Genomic DNA, 19,453 nt, shown 5'->3' with positions numbered 1-19,453 from the left:
ATACTCGTTTCTTGGGGTGATGTGCATCCGACACGCCATGCGTCCCCTTCTCTGACACTGTGAGTCGGTGCTGAAGCTGTGAAACTGTGCTGAGCATCACATCACATCCCATCACATCGGGGGCTGTGGTACTGTATCATCTGTGTAATGGACCCACGGGACCACAAGGTGTCTCTTAGGCTCCACAGTAAATCCCCTCTGTCCTCCGGTATCAGCTGCTGCACGGTGGTTTCATCTCCGGCTGAACTGGATATTAAAAACCGAGGGGAGGCTAAAAGAAGGAGGTGAAGAGGGGGAGGACGGTGGGGGGGGGGGGGGAGGCTGGATTGTCAGACTTGGAGCAAATGAAAGTCAAATGGGCTTTTGAATACAATACTCTCTGGGGGGGGAGAAAGAGCCCGATGACGACGCTCAGGTTTCCTGCGCACTCGCAAAAAAAAGATGAAACATGTTTTATGTCCTTGGTTGTTGGACTATAATTTCCTTACATTTGCAGACAGGGATCGTAAAAAAGCATTAACTGCCTTAAAAATCTGTTTATTCTGAATCTAACGTGTAGCAGATACAGTATACAGTAGAATCAGAACAAACAAAGCCCCTAAATGGTCGAGGACTCAGCTACGTTATCAACACTGAGAACATCTACTGGTGCTTTATTGGAGGTAACAGTAACAGCCAGAGGTAAATCATGGGTGCAGCTGTAGTCAGTTATAGTCCAAAACCTTATAGTTATCAGATATAGATACTATTAGATAGATAAATACTATTTTTGAAAAGAAAGCTCGAGTCAAATCACTTCATCTCAGCTTTAATCTAACTGATGTCTCACTGACTGTGATTACTTATTGTCTTTTTGTGATGTTATTAATTACTCCACATCATTGTTTAATGTTTTTTCATTTCAAATGATTGGATTTAATTTATTTTATGTTAAAAAAAACACTTATTTCACTATAGCGAATAATTTTGCTTGAATCCTGAACTATAGAGTTGACACTTTGTCTCATTGACAGTGAAGTAGACTTTTGTGTTTCAGACTGTTAATCAGAGAGAGAGAAAAAAAGAAAGATGTTGTAGGAGGAGGAGATTTAGAAAAGTGACATTTCTCACAACTTCTCTGACAGTTTTAATCAACCAAATAATTGATGGAGGTAAATGGGAAATTATGTGCTAATGTGCAGATGACACAAAGTTGGAAATGTATCTGCAACGGTTGCCAGGGTTTCTGTTTCTGATGTTTTTTGTTTTAATGATTAATGTTGGTTTGTTGCAGTTATTTGCAGTTATCAAACATGACTGAAACATGTCTGTAGCCTCACATTAGCCACTTAGCACGGCCGCTCACTTCATTACTGTTTCTGCTGGTGTCACTCGCTTCGTGCATGTGCTTAGAAATTTTATACTTCAAAGCCTCTTTATAAGACTTTTCTTTTTCTCAGTAAAGTCTCACAGTGTTAACAGACAGATTACTTAAAAAAAAAAAAAATTGCTGCTCTCCCCCCGGATGAGTATTCAAACTCACGGCTTCTAACAACTTCCAGTCAACCAGGGAAATCTTTGGTCATTATCCCGCTGGTTAATTCAGTCACACATCCTTTATATTGTTCTACTGTCTCTGTCAATCAATTTGATCAGGATCTTCGGCTGAGAAAGAGGCGTAAAAACAGGGACAGTCAGCGCTCAGATCTCCTGCTGATTCCGTCCTAATCGACGAAAGCTTCCAATACCCTGTATTTGTCTGCTTATGGCCTCATCCACACGAAAACGCAGCTTCACTAAAAGAAAAATCTTTTTCTTGTTCGTTTTGGAAAAAAATCTCCATAAACACGGCATCGTTTCCAGAAATATCTGCGTACACACAGATCCACTGAAAACAACGCACGTAAACACAAAAAAAGAGAAGATGGAAAGTTCCTCCGTTGTATTCAAACTCCAAACATTATGGAGTGGATTAAATGTTGACTGGGAGTCGTGTCAGTGCAAATGTGATGATCGGTGATGATTAAACAGATGAGATTTAGCTGCAGTGTCCGAGTTGCCGAAACGATAAAATACTTATGTAGATTCAAAAAATCCGTATTCGTGTGGACGGGTTCTGTTTGTCTTGTTTCCTTGATGAGACCGTTCAGAACTGCAAATTTAGTTTATGCTACAGACTGTTTAAGAGTCTGAGGTTATTTTAAAACTTTCATTAGTTTTTATTTTCATTTAGTTTTTCAGTTTGCTTTTTTCCCTTTTAGTTGCATCCCATAAACGTTCCCATCAGTCCTCAATCATCACGTTACACCGCTCTTATCCACCTGTGGGTCGTAGCTACTGGAAGTCGTCCCATATTGAGCTGTGGCGTTTTCTTCCTGCAACTTTAGCCATCTCTAAGAAAACTGAAACGATGCTAATGATATCTAATGATATAGTTAGTTGTGCAATGTTTATTGTAGGTTTTATTTTTATTTCAGTTTACTAAATTATTTTTTCACCGCTAGTTTTAGTCTTAGTCTTAGTTTTAGTTAACTATAATAACCCTGGTTTGCACTTTGGGACGCTACAACACATGTAATTCATTTCAAAGGTCTTTTCTTTTTATAGTATGTTTGAAATAAAGGATAAAGAAAAACATAAAATAAAATGTTAGCCATACTTTGCAGGATAAACCCATGCAATCTAATGCTAACGCTATAATACTGCACAGCCTCACTAGCATCCTTCTCCTCAGACAGCTTTAGTGCACCACTGCCTCTGTGTTAGTTTGTTTTTGGCCCCTCCCACGGTAACTCATGAACCTTATCAGGTCATAGTCTGGTCCTGGGACCTGTGTTTGTGCTGACCACTAAACCGGCGTTGATGTCCTTAAGCAGCGACTCAGCAGCAGCAGCAGCAGTATCCCCCTCTGTGCTCTGATGTTAATTACACATGACAGAGCTATTACAACCCAAGAATTGGGGACACAGCCAAAGCTTCATTTCCCACTGTTCTCCTCTCACACCTACACAATGGTGTCTTTATAACACGCCATTTAAATGCTAAGTCTACACATGTGATCAAAAGGCAGGAGCGTAGCGCCGCTGTGGAAATGCCCCCTCCGGATACTGTTGTGTTTTTTCTGTTCATTATTTACCTCAACAGCACTTCATAATCATTGGCTCACAAAAAAAATAAAATAATAACAGTATTTAACAAGAATTGATTTGAGTGGGTGCATTAAGATTTCAAAGCTTGATTGACAGCCTCTGTAACCCCGGAGATAAAGCCAATTAAATAACATTAGGGGCCGACTAAACATAGTGGAATCACTCCTGACTTTTAAAGCTGGATAAATAAATGCTAAATTATATGACTGACCTCAGAGGTGCTTTATTTTACTGCATATGCATATTGGAGATTAAAAAAACACCTATAAATATTAATGCGGGGGGCAATTTCCAGAGTGCAAATAAGCCGTGCATTACCTCTGTGTGGGCTTAGAGTGGAATCAACCTGATGCCCCTTTCTTCGTCAAAGCGGGGCAGACTGACAAACACTCAAAAGATGGACTAATGGAGCAGATAATACTCATTATAGCGCACTGGCAGAAGAGCTGGGAGTGAATTAATGCACTGTTAGCGCGCCGCACACAAACACACACACAAAACCACGTTTAATTAATGTACATACACGGGAGGAGGAGGAGGAGCAGTGGCAACAATGCTTTTGAGGTAGTGTTTCAAAGACTAACCAGGCCACAGCAGCAGCAGCAGCAGCAGCAGCAGCAGCAGCAGCACTTCTTCGTCTTCTTTCTTTCTTTTTTTTTTGTCCCCCGACATAATCTCTTATCTGTATTTCCAGTTTTAGAAAGCATGAAAAGTGATCTGATTTGTATACATATCCCCATTTAAATAGAGGGAAGATTAGAGGCGCATCAATCTTGGCTCAGCCCCAGGGAACAAAAGGAAAAGGTTACTAAATTTATCACTCTGCCTTCTTTCTGTTGCAGGAGATTCAAATATGGGAGCAGGAATCTGAGTGACTGTCCTCTGGGGGAGGGGGGATGGGGGGGGGGGGGTAGCCTCATAGCACAGAGACCATCAATTACTGTACACACACACACAGATTACACACACACTCTCACTCGGTGTCCTGCTCTCGTGCCTGAACACACGTACAACACCGCACCGCTCCTGTTTAATGAAGTTACAACGCTGATGAGCTGTGTGGATCGACGGTTTCACTTTTCAGGAGTTAAAGGAATAGTTCACCAAAAAATTAAATTCAAATTTTTGTATTCCTCAAAATGCATCTGGAGACCCGGGAGGCCGGTTCGTAGTCCAACCAAAACTTTACTGTATATTAGGGCTGTCAATCTTCCCCCCAAATCAGGTTCGAATTTCTAACCCATCTTATGTTAAATATTCGACTAACATTCAAATTTTTAATATGTTTTTTTTTTTTTTTTAACCTCATTATAGGGGGGGGGGGGGGGGGGGGGGGGGGGGGGGGACGCAGAACGCAGAACAATCCTGCATTGGAGCTGTCCTACTTAACCAAAAGTCTCTTGAAGTGTTAAACAAAGAGAACTATGGACTGTGGAAGTTTGAATAGCAAAAATACATAAGTTATCTTGACGTGAACCATATGTTGCGGTATATATTTAAAAAAAAAAAGAAAAAAAAAAAGGATAGTTGATTCGGTGGAAACCCGGCTTCACAGACGGGGGCGGCGTCCCCCCACTCCCCTCTCCTCGCGGGGGCTGCAGGGAGGGCACAGAGTAGTGGTGCAACAGCTGATCCGTGATCAGCACACAAGTGGTCCGCGGATCTATCGATTAAAAAAAAAAAAAGGTGTGTGTGTAGTGTGGGGACACATACGCGCACCGTGGCGGCCGAATGAACGGGCAATTTAAAAAACTCTGCTCGTATATTTGAAGCTGCAGCTTTACCTTGTGCACAACAACAGCTGCATTTTGTTTTATCAACATGTGTACTACTCTGAACGTCGCGACGCACTACGTTAATTTGCCTCGTTAACGTTCGAACGTCAGTTTCCACCTTCGAATGTTCTCATTTTGACTAACATTCGAATTGTATTCGAATAGCGAAGTTCGTTCTGACAGCCCTACTGTATATGCGAGTCAAAAGGACCCGACACAAAAACGTCCATAAAACTACACAAAAACCATTTAATATTCCTCCACACTGCTCGTCCACTGCAATCCAAGTGTCCTGAGGGGATATAGTCCAGAGTTTACTCGAAACGATGTCATTTAGGACATTTTTACAGCCTGAACAGTCCTGGATTGAATTTGCCTGGACTTTCTCCCTTCAGGACACTTGGATTGCAGTGGACGAGCAGTGTGGAGGAATATTAAATGGTTTTTATGGACGTTTTTGTGTTGAGCGCTATTGACTCTCATACAAAGTTTTCGTTGGACCACGAACCGGCCTCCCGTACCTCCAGATGCACTTTGAGCAATAAAAAATACTCCAGAGTATTCATCAGCATGAGGTTGAGTGAATTTCATTTTTTGGTGAACTATTCCTTTAAATCTGTTATATTTGGTTTCAATCAGTTTGATTCAAGTCACAAAATAAAATACACAAACATTCAAAGGACTTTAATCACTTCCATATTGTCGGACTTTCCTCAATCAATACACTTTAAAACACAGAGGAGCATCTGTATGGAACAACTTACCTGCATCACATCACTACAATCAACATCTACACTATCACTGTTCAGGAAACGTTCAGCAAAGATGTGTAGCCCTTTATTGGATCTGTTAATTTTTCTCTTTAGTTTTGTACGTCAATTACTTGTTTTTTTTAATTAAATGAATTTCTGTATTATTATTTATTCCTGACACTGAAGACGCTTATTGTTTTGTTTTGTTTTTTACCATATTGGAGGTATTTTTATAAGCTTTTCTTGGCTTTCACCTCTCCTGCACATTTTTAATTTATTTTATACATAATGTGCAGATAAACTAAATTAAATGCCACTGTCAATTATGTTCAATCTACATATATATTTTCATTTTGAAAGAGTTTTAAAGCGACGATGATAAAAAACATCTTTGTTCACACAAGCGATTTAGCTCCACATCCAGGCTAACACACATGAAAACCACATGTGTCTACATCATTTACTCTTTTGTGTGTGTGTGTGTGTGAGCTAATTCTTGCAGATGTTTTGTCATAATAAAGAAAAAAATCAGTTGTAAAATGTTATGAAAAGTTTCTTATTGTTTCCAGTTTGAAACCAGCATCACACACCAATGATGTCAAACTTGGAGAACTAAAATATCTATTCAAATGTGCTGCCAGTAAATCACATATATAAATTTATCTGTGTGGATTAAGACGACCATCAATATTTGAGAGCTGAAGGGATTTGTGAATGTCACCGTCTCATTTCCTTAATGAGTGTAAGAGAACAGTTAAGAAGCTGCGATGCTTCTCTGCTTCTTAAAGGATCAGAGACAGAGAGATGATGATGGAAACTGTTTCTCTACCTGTTTCTCACACTGGCCGTAGTCTGGACCCTGGTCCGACTGGAAGAAGCAGATCTCTCCGTGGTTCTTCGCCAACTCGATCAGCCCCATGGCCGTCCTCACTGTGGCGTTACGAGCGTGGACGAACACCATCACCTGACACACACACACACAGACACAGACACACAAAGGTCAAGAAACAACATGTAATTCTACAGAGAAAAGATGATTCAGCAGGATTCAGGGTTTCTGCTACATGCATTTTTTCGTAGCAGCCCGACATGACTAAATTATTGCCGCTACTGCTTCAGTATTGGGGCAGACGCACAATAATAATCTACCTATTACTCTGCACCCTTTTCCACATAGTTACAGCTCTACTCGACTCGGTTTAGGTCATTTTCCATCAGAGCTGAGTTCTTCATAGTTCCTCCTCAGGGGCCGGGTCGCCATCTCGCTCTCTTTTTTCTCTCCTCTCATCAGCCCCAAACTCGTCTGCACCTCGATTACGGACCACAGCGTTGTTTTCCCCATTTCCTGTCTCTTTCTCGACTGTGCTTTCCATTAAAAGGCGAAAAAGCCCCAAAAATATATATAAAAAAGAATTACTTAAAGGGACAAAGAGGAGTTTTGGAAAGCAAAGTGTTTCCACACTGCGTTTCCCATGAGCCTCTGCGTGCACGGTGAAATTCTTGGACAAGACGGACAAAAGCGAAAACATTTGCCAAGAATGTTTTCATTGATCAAGAGTAGAAGTCGGAGGTTGGAAGACGATCAGATACCGTCGTAGTTCCGACCATAAATGGCGATCCGGCAGCGTTATTCCTATGACCCGCCGGGCAGTGTCCAGGAAACCGAAAGTAGCCGACCACTAAATAATAATAACAAAATAACGATAAAGACAAAACTATATATTAATCGAAAATGGACCCATTAACAATTGTGGGTAACGTAGATTCATCCACATTAATATGAGACTCCTCGGGGTCTCTTAAAAAAAAAAAAAAAAAATCCTAGTAGAAACACTGGGATTTCAATATGGAAAACTCTTGGATAATCAAGTAAAATAGTGACAGTATGAATGAAAGCATACCAAGCTACACAAATACATTTCAAATACATTAATAGAGATTTGATTTGAGTCCACAGTGTCCCAGACTCTGACCCAGCTGTGACCGGTCCTCAGTGCTCATGGTGCACGGGGACAAACCATGTCAGTAAATCTGGGCTGTTAAGTGGGAGCGAGGGCGTTTAAGGCCGTAAGAGTCAGCAATAAAGTTTTTAAATCACTATGAAATCTAACAGGGAGTCAATGAAGGGAGGGAAGCGCAGCAGTAATGTGATTGTACCTGTTTGTTCTGATAAGACGAGCGGCAGCGTTAGACCAGTCTTCCGTACCAATGGCGACAACAATATTCAACAATGCTTTTTTTTTTTTTTTTTTTTTACCTTCATCAAAAGAGTTGGATCTCTTGCAATCTGGATATTAAACTCGGCCATGTTGCAAATTCAGTTTCTGTATATTATGATTAATTGTGCAGCCGTGATCTGGCACATTTTGTCACCAAAACATTTACCGTGCAATTTTATTTAAGTTTTATTTACTTATTAATTTCTTCCGAAGGCGCTTGTTTGATGTCGTGTCCATGAGAATAGGACTGTTGTTAAAGGGATAGTTCGACGTTTTGGCAAATTGGCCCATTGCCATAATCCCTATAGTCATAGCAGTAGGTCACATTCACCACGCTATGAGATAATAACACAACGTTACCAGACAGAGTTGTTTTAGAGGGAAATACAGAGACTGCTTGATGAAAAACTGTCCCTGAAGGGAACGCGCATCAGCGGTTTTGCATGAATTTACCTCTAAAACAACTCTGTCTGGTAACGTTGTGTTATTATCTCATAGCGTGGTGAATGTGCAAGTCACAACTTGTCCACCAGAGCGTTTTGGAGTTGTTGGATTGTGTTTTTGATGAGTTTGATGAGAGAAACCAAGATATCCCATAATGAGCCTCCGTAGCGTAGCTCTGTGCAGCTCACGGCTCTGCTCCGCCGTTCTAAAAATAGCTTTTAACAATTAAAAGTAACGAACCTACTGCTATGACTATAGGGATTATGGCAATGGGTCAATTTGCCAAAATGTTGTACTATCCCTTTAAGCTGGTGCAGAAGCGTAACAACAGTCAGGTTGTGTGTGTTTGTAATTTTTCCTCCTCTTCACTCGGGTCATTAGAGATGACACACGATCTGATGATGATGATGATGATGCTGGTGGTGCTGATCCATATTCATTGTTTTTCTGAAGCTGATTGATGGTTTCAGTTGTCTAAATGTTAAATGAGCCTCGTGTACGTGGCTTTCTGATTATATACGCCTGTTATACAGTTCAGTTCAGTCTAATTTACTGTCATTGAACATGTTAAAACCACTTGCACCCCAGGCTATTGTAGCGTTGTCTTCTAGTGGACTGTCTGAAAATAATTAGGACTGAAAACTAAAGTTTACAAGAGGACTTCAGTATCAAAAATGACAAAAACGGCATTTTGTCTGCTTACTTTCCTGAAGCCGTAGGGACGTATACACATCACAGGGAGGTAAGACTGGTCTTTATTTGAAAGAAGAAAACGTCCTCTTGTGTTTTGATGTATAATATGTGGTATAAAGTTATAGGGCCGCTTCTCCAGCTTCCTTTTATTGTTGCAAGTCGCTCATGCTCGAGGCGCTGGTAAATAACACACAAAATGTTTCTCATTCTTGAAATCAGACAAAACCTTTTTGGTGAAATATTCAGACACACTGCAGACCGCCTGTAGCAGAACCAGACAAAACAAATCGTTGTTTCATTTTGTCTTAGTATTTAGTAAAGTTGTCGTCTTGAGAATAGAGGGAAGCTCATGACGTCGCTCATCAGTGGTGCAAGTGGTTAAAAACATGAAGGGAATAAATATGTTGCTCAGATCTAGCAGCATCCAGGATAAATAATATTATTAATAATGTCTTCCCTAGTGTCTCATGTTTTTTTTTCTTTTTCTCTTTTATGTGTTACTTGAACTTAATTTATCTGTATTAGTTAATGCCTTTTTCCATTTATTTATTTACTACTCCTATTATTTTAACTATCATCATCTTCCCTTATCTTAATTTCTTTTCTTTTTTTATTTGTTATTTCTATCTCTCTACCTCGCACAAGGTATGTTAATATTATTTATTTACTTTGTTTAAATTATTTGTTAGGTCAAGCTGAGGTCATGCTATAAGCCTTTTGGGTTTCCGACCTCACCTGCACATTTTTTCGTATCTTCCTAAGAGAGATAAGTAAATTAATTTGTTTTATTTCATATGTGCAAATAAATAAAGTCTAAAAAAAATAAAAAAATAAAAAAAGTCTAATAATAATAAAATGTTGCTGTTAAAGGCTGCAACACGAGTCCACAGTGTTTCTGTTTCTGTGTAACAACAGTAAAAATGGGCACTTTGTTTCTTATGTAATTATGCAACTTTTCAGTGTTGATATTATTATGAAATTGAAATGATTAAACCAAACAATATTGCACGACTGCACACACACACACACACACACACACACACACACACACACACACACACACACACACACACACACACACACACACACACACACACACACACACACACACAGACCAGCTGTGTGTGTGCTCCAAACACAGTGGTCCCGCAGAGACCCACTGCAGCAAATGTTATTTATTGAAGGTGTTTTATCAGCACTACTGAGCTGTGTAGAATCATTGTCGGCAGTAACCGCCGGCTTCTCAGCTTATTAAACTTCTTTCTGGCAGCGCGCCTCCCACGAGGAGGAGGGAGAGAAAGGAGGAGGAGGAGGAGGAGGGAGAAGGAGGAGGGTGGTGGTGGTAAGAAAGGAAATTTCATCCATCAGATCCTCCCAGATGAAATTAATATATGTCACAGCCACTTCTTGACAATTTAATATTGAGCGGAAGAAGAGGCCCTTCCCCGCTGAGCCGCGGCCGCGACGGCCTCAACCCGTACGAGTCAAACTGTGGAGCCTTGTGTCGTTTCAAACAGCGATAAAAAAAAAAAAAAAGGAAGAAAAAGAAGTTGTCGGTGGTGCAGAAGAGTCAAGTTGGGCTTACGTTCTTAAGGGCTGCAGAAAACTCATATTATTAGCATGTTTCTGAGGAGGAGAAAGGACGAGAGAGAGAAGGGAGAAAGCAGGAAAATGGATGTACTGTATGTTTGTGTGTGTACCTGCAATAAAATGATGCAGACAGGATAACAACTGTGATCAATAGGGAGCTCAACCCTTGTAGCAGATGGGAGCTAAATGGTAAAGTCTGAATTCACAACTCTCCTGCTCCCAAAAGGCTTCAGAGTGGAGGCAGAATGAGTTGGGAGGGGCGGATGTGGCGAGGAAGTGGAAGTGGAAGGACACCAGAGTAGATAAGGACTGCAGAGACTTCAGATAACAGGTGTTCAATCCCCAAAAAAAGTTCACAAAATATAAACTACAGGAGTTTCTATTCATAAAAAATAAAAAAAAAGTTCAGAGAAGTATTTTTCAAAGGGAATAGGAGTTGAATTGAAGATGTAGTGACCCTGTTGTGCCTTTTATATGTTGTTCTTGGTTCATTTCCAGGAAGTTCTCGTGATGGAGAACATAGAAAAATGCTGCATGTGGCAGATAAACTCATTCTGAGCGGGAGAAAAAAGGCAAAATGTTCAGTGGATATAAATTGTAGTGGAGAGTAATCTGTCCTGACTAATTGATTGAGTTTTGTTTGCCACAGGCACAAATTAACCCCCCCGAAAAACAAACGAAAAAAAGAAAACATTCAAGTCCAACATCAGGGGAAAAGAGGGACACGAGCCTCCAGGAAATATATATATAAAAAAAAACAGAGCTGAATCTAAGGCAACAAGCTTCCATCGTGTTTTCGCTCCTTAATTCAGTCAGACTGTGCTCATGTGATACTTTTGTACAATAATGTGAGCTGGAAAGAGAAGCAGCTGCAGATAAATATCGTAAGTGAGAGCGACATCAGCCAATCACACTGTTTTACATTAAAATTTAAAGGCTGAATATGGAGAATGCTTATTAAAAGCTATATTTTTTCAAAAATAATAAATCCAATGGGCATTTAGAGGGGTGCAGAATACAAGTGTTGCTTTTCCATAAAAGTCATATTTAGTCTGAATTAAATAATTTAAGAAATTTTGACGAGTTCGACAACGACTTCCTGTTTCCATCGTACCAGCCAGTAGCCGCATTATTTATAGATAGATAGATAGATAGATAGATAGATAGATAGATAGATAGATAGAACGATAGATAGATAGAACGATAGATAGAACGATAGAACGATAGATAGATAGAACGATAGATAGAACGATAGATAGATAGATAGATAGATAGAACGATAGATAGAACGATAGAACGATAGATAGATAGATAGATAGACAGATAGACAGATAGATAGATAGATAGATAGATAGATAGATAGATAGATAGATAGATAGATAGATAGATAGATAGATAGATAGATAGATAGATAGATAGATAGATAGATAGATAGATAGATAGATAGATAGATAGATAGATAGATAGATAGATAGATAGATACTGTAGATAGATAGATACATACATACATACATACATAGATAGATACATAGATAGATAGGCAGGCAGTGTATTGGGGGTCACTTCTCTGCTGTTTTGCTAAGCCTCCTCCTGGTCGTGTGCGTTTGTTTTCATCAAAGCCTTTTTATAATCAATCGGTGGATCGATGGATTCGACCTTTATTCAACCCTTCATTACCAGTGTCACAGCGTCTACAGTGTTGAATGGTGGGAATGGAAATCACAAGTGGTTTTGCAGAACATTATGACATCATAATGAAAATGTTTTCAGTTTATTTGATCCTCACTCACGTTCATGTCGTAGCAACAGTGTGTGACTTTAGTCAGTGAGTTTGGGCCATGAAGGTAAAAGTTACCGTCAAGGCCTTACAGTACTACAGTCAGATATTGTGTCCATGAGAGCGGGATGAAGAGACGGACGACGTGAGGACAATCTGCCTCTGTCTCTCGACGGTCGCCAACGTGGAGGTACAGTGTATAAAAACATCTATCCAGGTCGACTGAGTCACGATGTTACTGTGTCAGAGCTGAGACTAATATCACCTGCTCCTCCTTCTCTATATTTGCTTTGGGAAAGTTCACACACACACACACACATCTTCTTCTTCAGGAGGAAAGAATCCTTCTTATCGACTTTGTTGCTCATCTTCGTGACTCTGACACTGTTATCATTTTTAATCTCTCAAAGCTTGTTTTCAAATTTGCCTTGGTTGTTTATTTTTCAAGAAAATAATGGAAACAACTGGTCATTGAACACAACACCAGACCTTTTAGATTACACACAAGCAATATGTGTAGGTGGTTTTGCATTTGACGTCATGTGAAATGTTCATGACTGCAGATAGGGGGCAGGAAGTGATTTGCGAATAGGAAAAAGCACTACAAATGTACCAAAGGGTTTACACTGTCCTTATCAAATAGGGAAAAACACAAGAGCTACTTTCGAGATCTGGAAGTAGTAACGTACAAAGGGGACAATTAAAAAGAAAAAATCCCAGAAATTCAACTGCAGACGTGGATTACAGTGTGCTGTACACACCTCCATCTTAAATCAGGGCAAGCAGAGTTGGACAGTGTTCGGCTACCTTAAAGAGGAACTATGCAGGATTTGTAGCTTAACTCTGCTACATTTTTACCTTTAATTAACCAGCTCCAGAGTCCTAGTGCTGGTTAAATCAATGACTTGTAACTAGTTCCAGGGAGAATGGAGGCTCTCTGCCTTCCACCTAGCGTCTCTTGGCTGAAAACCAACCTTGTAAGATCCGAGCCTCCGACCCGGTGTCCCAGCTCTCGTCTCTGCGGCACCGCCACATAAACGTAACACACCCCGTAACCCGTAATTTCTTGTTTATGACAGATAAGACTACACAGATATACACATGATAACATGGTTTATGATATATAACATTATCCACCGCTCTACTGATTGATTTCTCGCTGGCTTCGTTGTAAACAAATGCACATGGCCGGGAGGAGGGTTTACAATTATTTTCAATGTTTCTGGGTGTTTTTTGACAAGTTTTCTGACTGTAAAAGTTGACTTGCTTGGGATATTTCAGTCATTTTCATGTCAATGCAAGACTTGCTATGGCAAAGACCAGAGAGCTCAGTGAGGACACATTAGAAATGCCAAAAAAGGAAGGAAACATACAAGAAGGTGCCAGTGTCAATGGTGCAAAGTATCATCAAGAAGTACCAACGATTTAACACAGGGCGATGAATAATTTTGAGGACGACTGTAGTTCCTCGTTAACTAAGCAGGTAAATACCCCTAACCCTAACCCTGAAATCAGTGGGTTGAAACATGCAGAGGAGCTCTCACCTGATGACCGGCCTTCACCTGCTCCAGGACTTTGTTGTAACAAACCTCCTCCATGTCGTGCATCTGCTGGATCTGAACAGGAAACACAAGCACAAGCCTCAGCGATCAATTCAGTCAGTAACTCAGTACCGTGGTCTTACATCAGCTTTAAATGCATGAAGGACCAACCCTCACCAGAGACACTGACTCTGACCTTTTCAGCTGAGAAATGGTCCATGTGACAAAATTTCCCCAAACATGAAAATTTAACACCAAAGTTCAGTTTGAAACTAAATTCGTAGTCGTCCACAGTCGCTCTAAGACTCTGAGACATGAGTTTTACTGAGAAACAAAACGGTCACTGTTTCTGCATCTCGGTTGAAAATGTCAGACTTGTCACTACAGCTGTGATTAATTAGTGTGGTTCATTTAACTCCTGTTAGGTCCTGTAAGGCCTCAGCGAACTGTCTCCCTGATGCATACAAGGGATTGTTGTTATACGTCAGTCACGATAATCGACACTGTATTTTCTGGCCTGCAAAACCCTCTGACGCCAAAGTTGGAAGTTAAAGGACAATTCCGGGCAAATTCAACTCGGGGGTGTATTTTCCTAACATTTTAGGTCTAAAAGAAGGAATCTGAAGATTTTCAGTTTAATTGCTCCTGTTTTGCGGTAGTTGTGTCTGTCCCCACATCGCCATGTCAACATGTTTGTAAAACTAGATCTAATTCAAAGTCTCCCGGAGTCTCACGCGAGACCCAAGTTGCCGCGCGCGGTGTGTTCAGGTGCAGTCGAACAGCTCCCGTTTGTGTCATAAACACAGGAATATCAACTCTTGACTTGCTTCAAGTAAAAAACTACCGCAAAACAGGAGCAATTAAACTGAAAATCTTCAGATTCCTTCTTTTAGATCTAAAATGTTAGGAAAATACACCCCCGAGTTGAATTTGCCTGGAATTGTCCTTTAAAACCACAGCAGGTTGATTTACTGTACCTTGCTGGTGGCTTTGATGCCGACGAACGTCTGTCCCAGAGGCACCGGCCTGAAGCGGCTGTCGAAGAAGAAGAGGCCGATGTAGGGGTTGACGTGGAGGAAGGTGGCCACGTCCAGGTAGTTAGGCAGAGTGGCCGAGAGTCCCAGGATCCGGATCATGCTCTGGGTCGACTCCACCTGGTATAACACCACACAATAATAATACACAGTGTTATTATTCAAACAGGCAGGTAAGGGAAGGATGAAGTGACACTTAGTCAAATCTACAGATGAGCTGTTAAGATACAGAATCGTGTGCACTGGGGTGTGTGTGTTTGACAATCCCATTAACTTCACATAGTTGTTCCAGAGGTTGCACTGTTTATTTTTTATGTTTTTTTTTTCTTTTCCTGAAGCTGTTAAGATACCAACAACACTGCAAAAGTGACAGGAAAATAAAAGGTAAAGTCTTTAATGTGATGGAGCACCTTCTGCCCCATCAAGATAAGACCTAAACCAATCGTGGACGAGGTCCGCACCACATGTTCAACCTCCGCACTGCAGATGTGCATCATAGTCATATATACACTACCAATCAAAACATTTGGACACACCGTCTCATTCAATGGGTTTTTCTTTATTTCTATCACTTTCTACATTGTAGATTCATTCTTAAGACATCAAAACTGTGAAGGAACATATGGAGTTATGTCTATGTGCCGACAGTTATGTTGTAGTCAATGTTCATTGAAACCAAAGTGTTATCTGTCACCTGACCTAAACCCAGCTGAGATGCTGAAGGCAAAACAGCCAACAACTGTTTAACACCTATGGGAACTTCTTCAAGACTGTTGGAAAACCAACCACATGAAGTTGATGACAAAATGTCAAGAGTGTGCAAAGCTGCCGTCAAAGCAAAAAATATGGCTAAAAATATAACTCCATATGTGTTTCTTTCATGGTTTTGATGTCTTCAGTTTGAATCTACAATGTAGAAAGTGATGAGAATAAATAAAAACCAGTGTCCAAACTTTTGACTGGTAATGTATATATATATATATATATATATATATATATATATATATATTCTGATTTATTCTGTATTTTTACTGCTGACAGACATTTCACACATTCCAGGTCAGTTTGCGGCATCATAAAAAATAAGGATATTGTGATTAACAGCTGAATTCAGAATGAGATGAATAAAATAAAAATGAACAGATCACAGTGTGGATGTCTGCTGCATGGAAACATCCACTCAGGTCCATACTGTAAGCTACAGAGAAAGAAGAAGAGGAAGAAGGAGAAGAAAACATGCTATCAAAGCAGAGGAGGATCAGGGAGAGTTGGTGGATTTGCAGACACCTGAAACACCTGCACCTTCAAGACCCCGCTCAGCAGCAGAGATAACGACACGCTGGGCTGAATAACACCAGCAGGTCACGACGAGGAAGGCTGCTGCTGTCTCTGCTGTCTCTTACATGTTGCACACATAGCTGTATATTATTTACCGGTATATACGTACTGTATATATGAATTCATTGTGCAGGAACGGGAACAAAATGTCACAAGTGCAGGAAGGAATTTCCTCTAATGGGGACAGAGTGGAGCAGGAAGCAGGATAAAGACGTCTATAGGATCGGAAACACGCTCTCAGCTGCTGGCTCTCATACTGAATTACAAACATTTCATTCATACGCCAGCGACATGAAAATAAAGATCCATCTCTATTGCAGATCTAATCTGTGCAACAATATTGCTGTCACTGTTCTGTTCTCTGAAGTCTGACGCCGCTGCCGTATCGTCTCCGTATCTTGTGGTCTGTCAGAGCATCAGGGACATTTCTATAAACTCGTCATTTCCACCGCTCCGTCAGCTCGGGTTGTAAATTGTTCTTTTTTTTTTTTGTTCTTCATTAGCAACTTTGAAGGACATGAAACAGTTTGACATGAATCTATGATATGTTATGTATCTGTCACGTGTGTGCAGGGGTAACATGACTGTAGAGAGAATGTAATTAATACAAAATAAGTTATGAAATGACTTGTTATATGTTGTAGAGGGCTCTTGTCCTTCTACTTGCAGTGGTTTTTCTTTATTTATTGTCACTTTGTTCTGTTTTATCCTCTTGTTTGCTTTATTTTTTGGTGTTAATTGTTACTCAGATAGCACGACTTTATATAATCTGTGTCCCGTTTTAATTATCATACTGCTACTATTATTCAGTGCAATTCTGATGTTTTTTATTAGGGCAATAGACCTGCTGCTATAATTTGGGTTTTATTAGGAGAACTTTTTGTGTATTTGACAGTTAATTTGTTTTGTTGCCCGTATGTTGGTCTTGCTGTATTTGTTGATGCACATCTGTACCGTTTTTTTATGTGTCTTCCCTTATACTGCACTATATAAATGAATTTAAAAAGTACTTTAAAATATAAACATACATAGGATTTTGTATGTCATGTGATGCTGTGTGAATGTATTTTAGTTTAATGTGAGGACGACAGATGGAAAGTAGCTTCCTGCTAAATCTGGTGCACACATTTTTTCATTCTTTTAACCTATTAATGCAAGTTTACACTGTCCTTAAACTCAATAAAATAAAAACGAACAATGTTATAACTTATAATAATATATATCTGGTGTAATATAAATTACAGGAATATAAATATTACTTACATTACATGTGTCTGCTGCTGCACCGGTGTCGTTACCGGTCAGTCCTATGACCGGTCATTTCTACATTATTGACGGGTGTCACAGCTGCTGTGATCTGGACTCAACATGCTCTGTAGTTTTACCCGAGTGCACAGGAATGATTGAAACTGGGACACAGTGATCTGTGACTTAAAAATGAATGAGGCCCAGGGTCGTAAAGAGACTTAAAAAGAGTCATTTTTCTTTTCTCTCTTTTTTTATTTATTTATAAATATGTGATTTTCCAAATGTGACCCAAACGGCATCAATACAAACAGTGCCTGTGGTCTGGGGTTATAGTACTTTGTTTATTAGAGAAAAGGTTTGAAGGCTGCTCCACTGAGTGTTTTTACATTGTGGTTATTTCTTTCAGCGCGGCTCTGAACTGTTTTTTTTTTTTTTTTTGGTTTTGTTTTTAGTGGCTATCTGTGTGTTTGTGCCGCTCGGAGCTGGGCAGGTACAGTGCGCTGTGGCTTTATGAAAGCTTTATCAGTGAAAACAGCTGCCTGAAGCTGCTGCTGCTGCTGCTGCTGAAACAAGGCTAATGAGAGCTGAGCTTTCCAAGCTGGAGAAACCCAAAACAGGCCGAGTAAAAGCTCCAAATTTCTCTGGGTTTGAAGGGGAGCTGGTGATCCCACTCTCAGTGGGGTCATCTCTTTGATCTTGATACATATTTCTTTGATTCATTGTTTATACAGGAATGGGATTAGTGCGGCTGCAGAAATGGGCATGCCCCGAGGGAGGCTTGGCAGTGGCGGAGAACTACAGTGGGTGGAAACCTTTTATTCCAAAAGAGACAAAAGTGGTCATTTTGTGGGCATTAAGAATCACAGTCGAGCATCTAATGCACCTACTGTATTTATAAAAGGCACATCTTATGTAAGCGGAGGTACACAGCGCACATGCTGCTCAAATACCAAGGAGCGTGAAGATGAGGCCTGAAAGAGAACAATGTTAAAGGCCTATATAAGGAGGGTTAGAGGGACTTTAACTTGAATGCGGTGTATAATTGGTAGACGAACAGCCAGCCAAGAACACGGCGTCCAAAAACAAGGCTCTTCCAAGCAAAACATCAAAGTGATAACTGTCTCAGTTCTCCAATATTTGCATAAAAAGGGGGACAAATATCATTTAATTTACAGGGATTTCCATATTAATGCGTCTGAAGACATGAACTTAAGCACCAAAGCACATCAGAGGCAGCCACTGTAATTCCTCCAGCACAATCAATTATAGCAGTCCGTCAGGTGTGGCAATAATAACCGCAAAGAAAGAGAGAGAGAGAGAGAGAGAGGGAGAGATGAAGGAGGGTGAGGCGGGGGGGGGGGGGGGGGGGGGGTCTGACAGGCATGTGGCTGCCACCCAGCATCTTCACTCGGAGGGGCTCGGCTACAAGCTGTTTACAAATTCCCCCACACAAAGACACAAACGGAGAGACGCTGCCTCTGTAGTCACATATACATGTAACCGGTGGCAGGATGAAGAGTCCGACATGTTCTATTCAAGTACAGAGCCGTAATCCCCCCGTAGCCGCGGCGACACACGATGTACCCACTTTTTTTTCTTTCTTTTTTTTTTATAACTCCGGGGGGCCGACACGTAGCGATCAAAGCCGAACCAAACCTGCAGAAGTGAACCTGAAAACAACCAAAAAAAACTAATACTTTTTATGTTGCAGAATCATTTCTGGGGATATTTTATTATCAAAGTCAAACAGCCCTTTAATAACCTAGAATTTTATAATAATAATAATAATAGTTATGCATTTCTGGACAGGCCGGTGTTATTTGGTTCTAATTATAAGCAGAACAGAGATAGTGTTTAATTGGACATTTTGAATTAATTGCTTCCAATTAACAGCTGGGTAATTGCAGAGCAGGT

General features: G+C 40.4%; 1 protein-coding gene across 1 annotated transcript in view; it reads right to left on the bottom strand.

The window, feature by feature from the left end:
- The window catches only part of ascc3 (activating signal cointegrator 1 complex subunit 3), a 190,123-nt gene that overhangs the window by 65,065 nt on the left and 105,605 nt on the right, over window positions 1-19,453 (bottom strand). The window contains exons 12-14 of the mRNA XM_083989923.1: window positions 14,897-15,073; window positions 13,923-13,994; window positions 6,485-6,619 (exon numbers count right to left, since the gene is read on the bottom strand). Of these exons, the coding sequence (XP_083846049.1) occupies window positions 6,485-6,619; window positions 13,923-13,994; window positions 14,897-15,073 (384 nt within the window). The remainder of the gene's footprint in view (window positions 1-6,484; window positions 6,620-13,922; window positions 13,995-14,896; window positions 15,074-19,453) is intronic.

The sequence above is a fragment of the Trachurus trachurus genome (genome assembly GCF_905171665.1).
Source record: "Trachurus trachurus genome assembly, chromosome: 16".
NCBI lineage: Eukaryota > Metazoa > Chordata > Actinopteri > Carangiformes > Carangidae > Trachurus > Trachurus trachurus.
The sequence above is the reverse complement of the archived record's forward strand: the minus strand, read 5'-3'. Positions and strand labels throughout refer to the sequence as shown.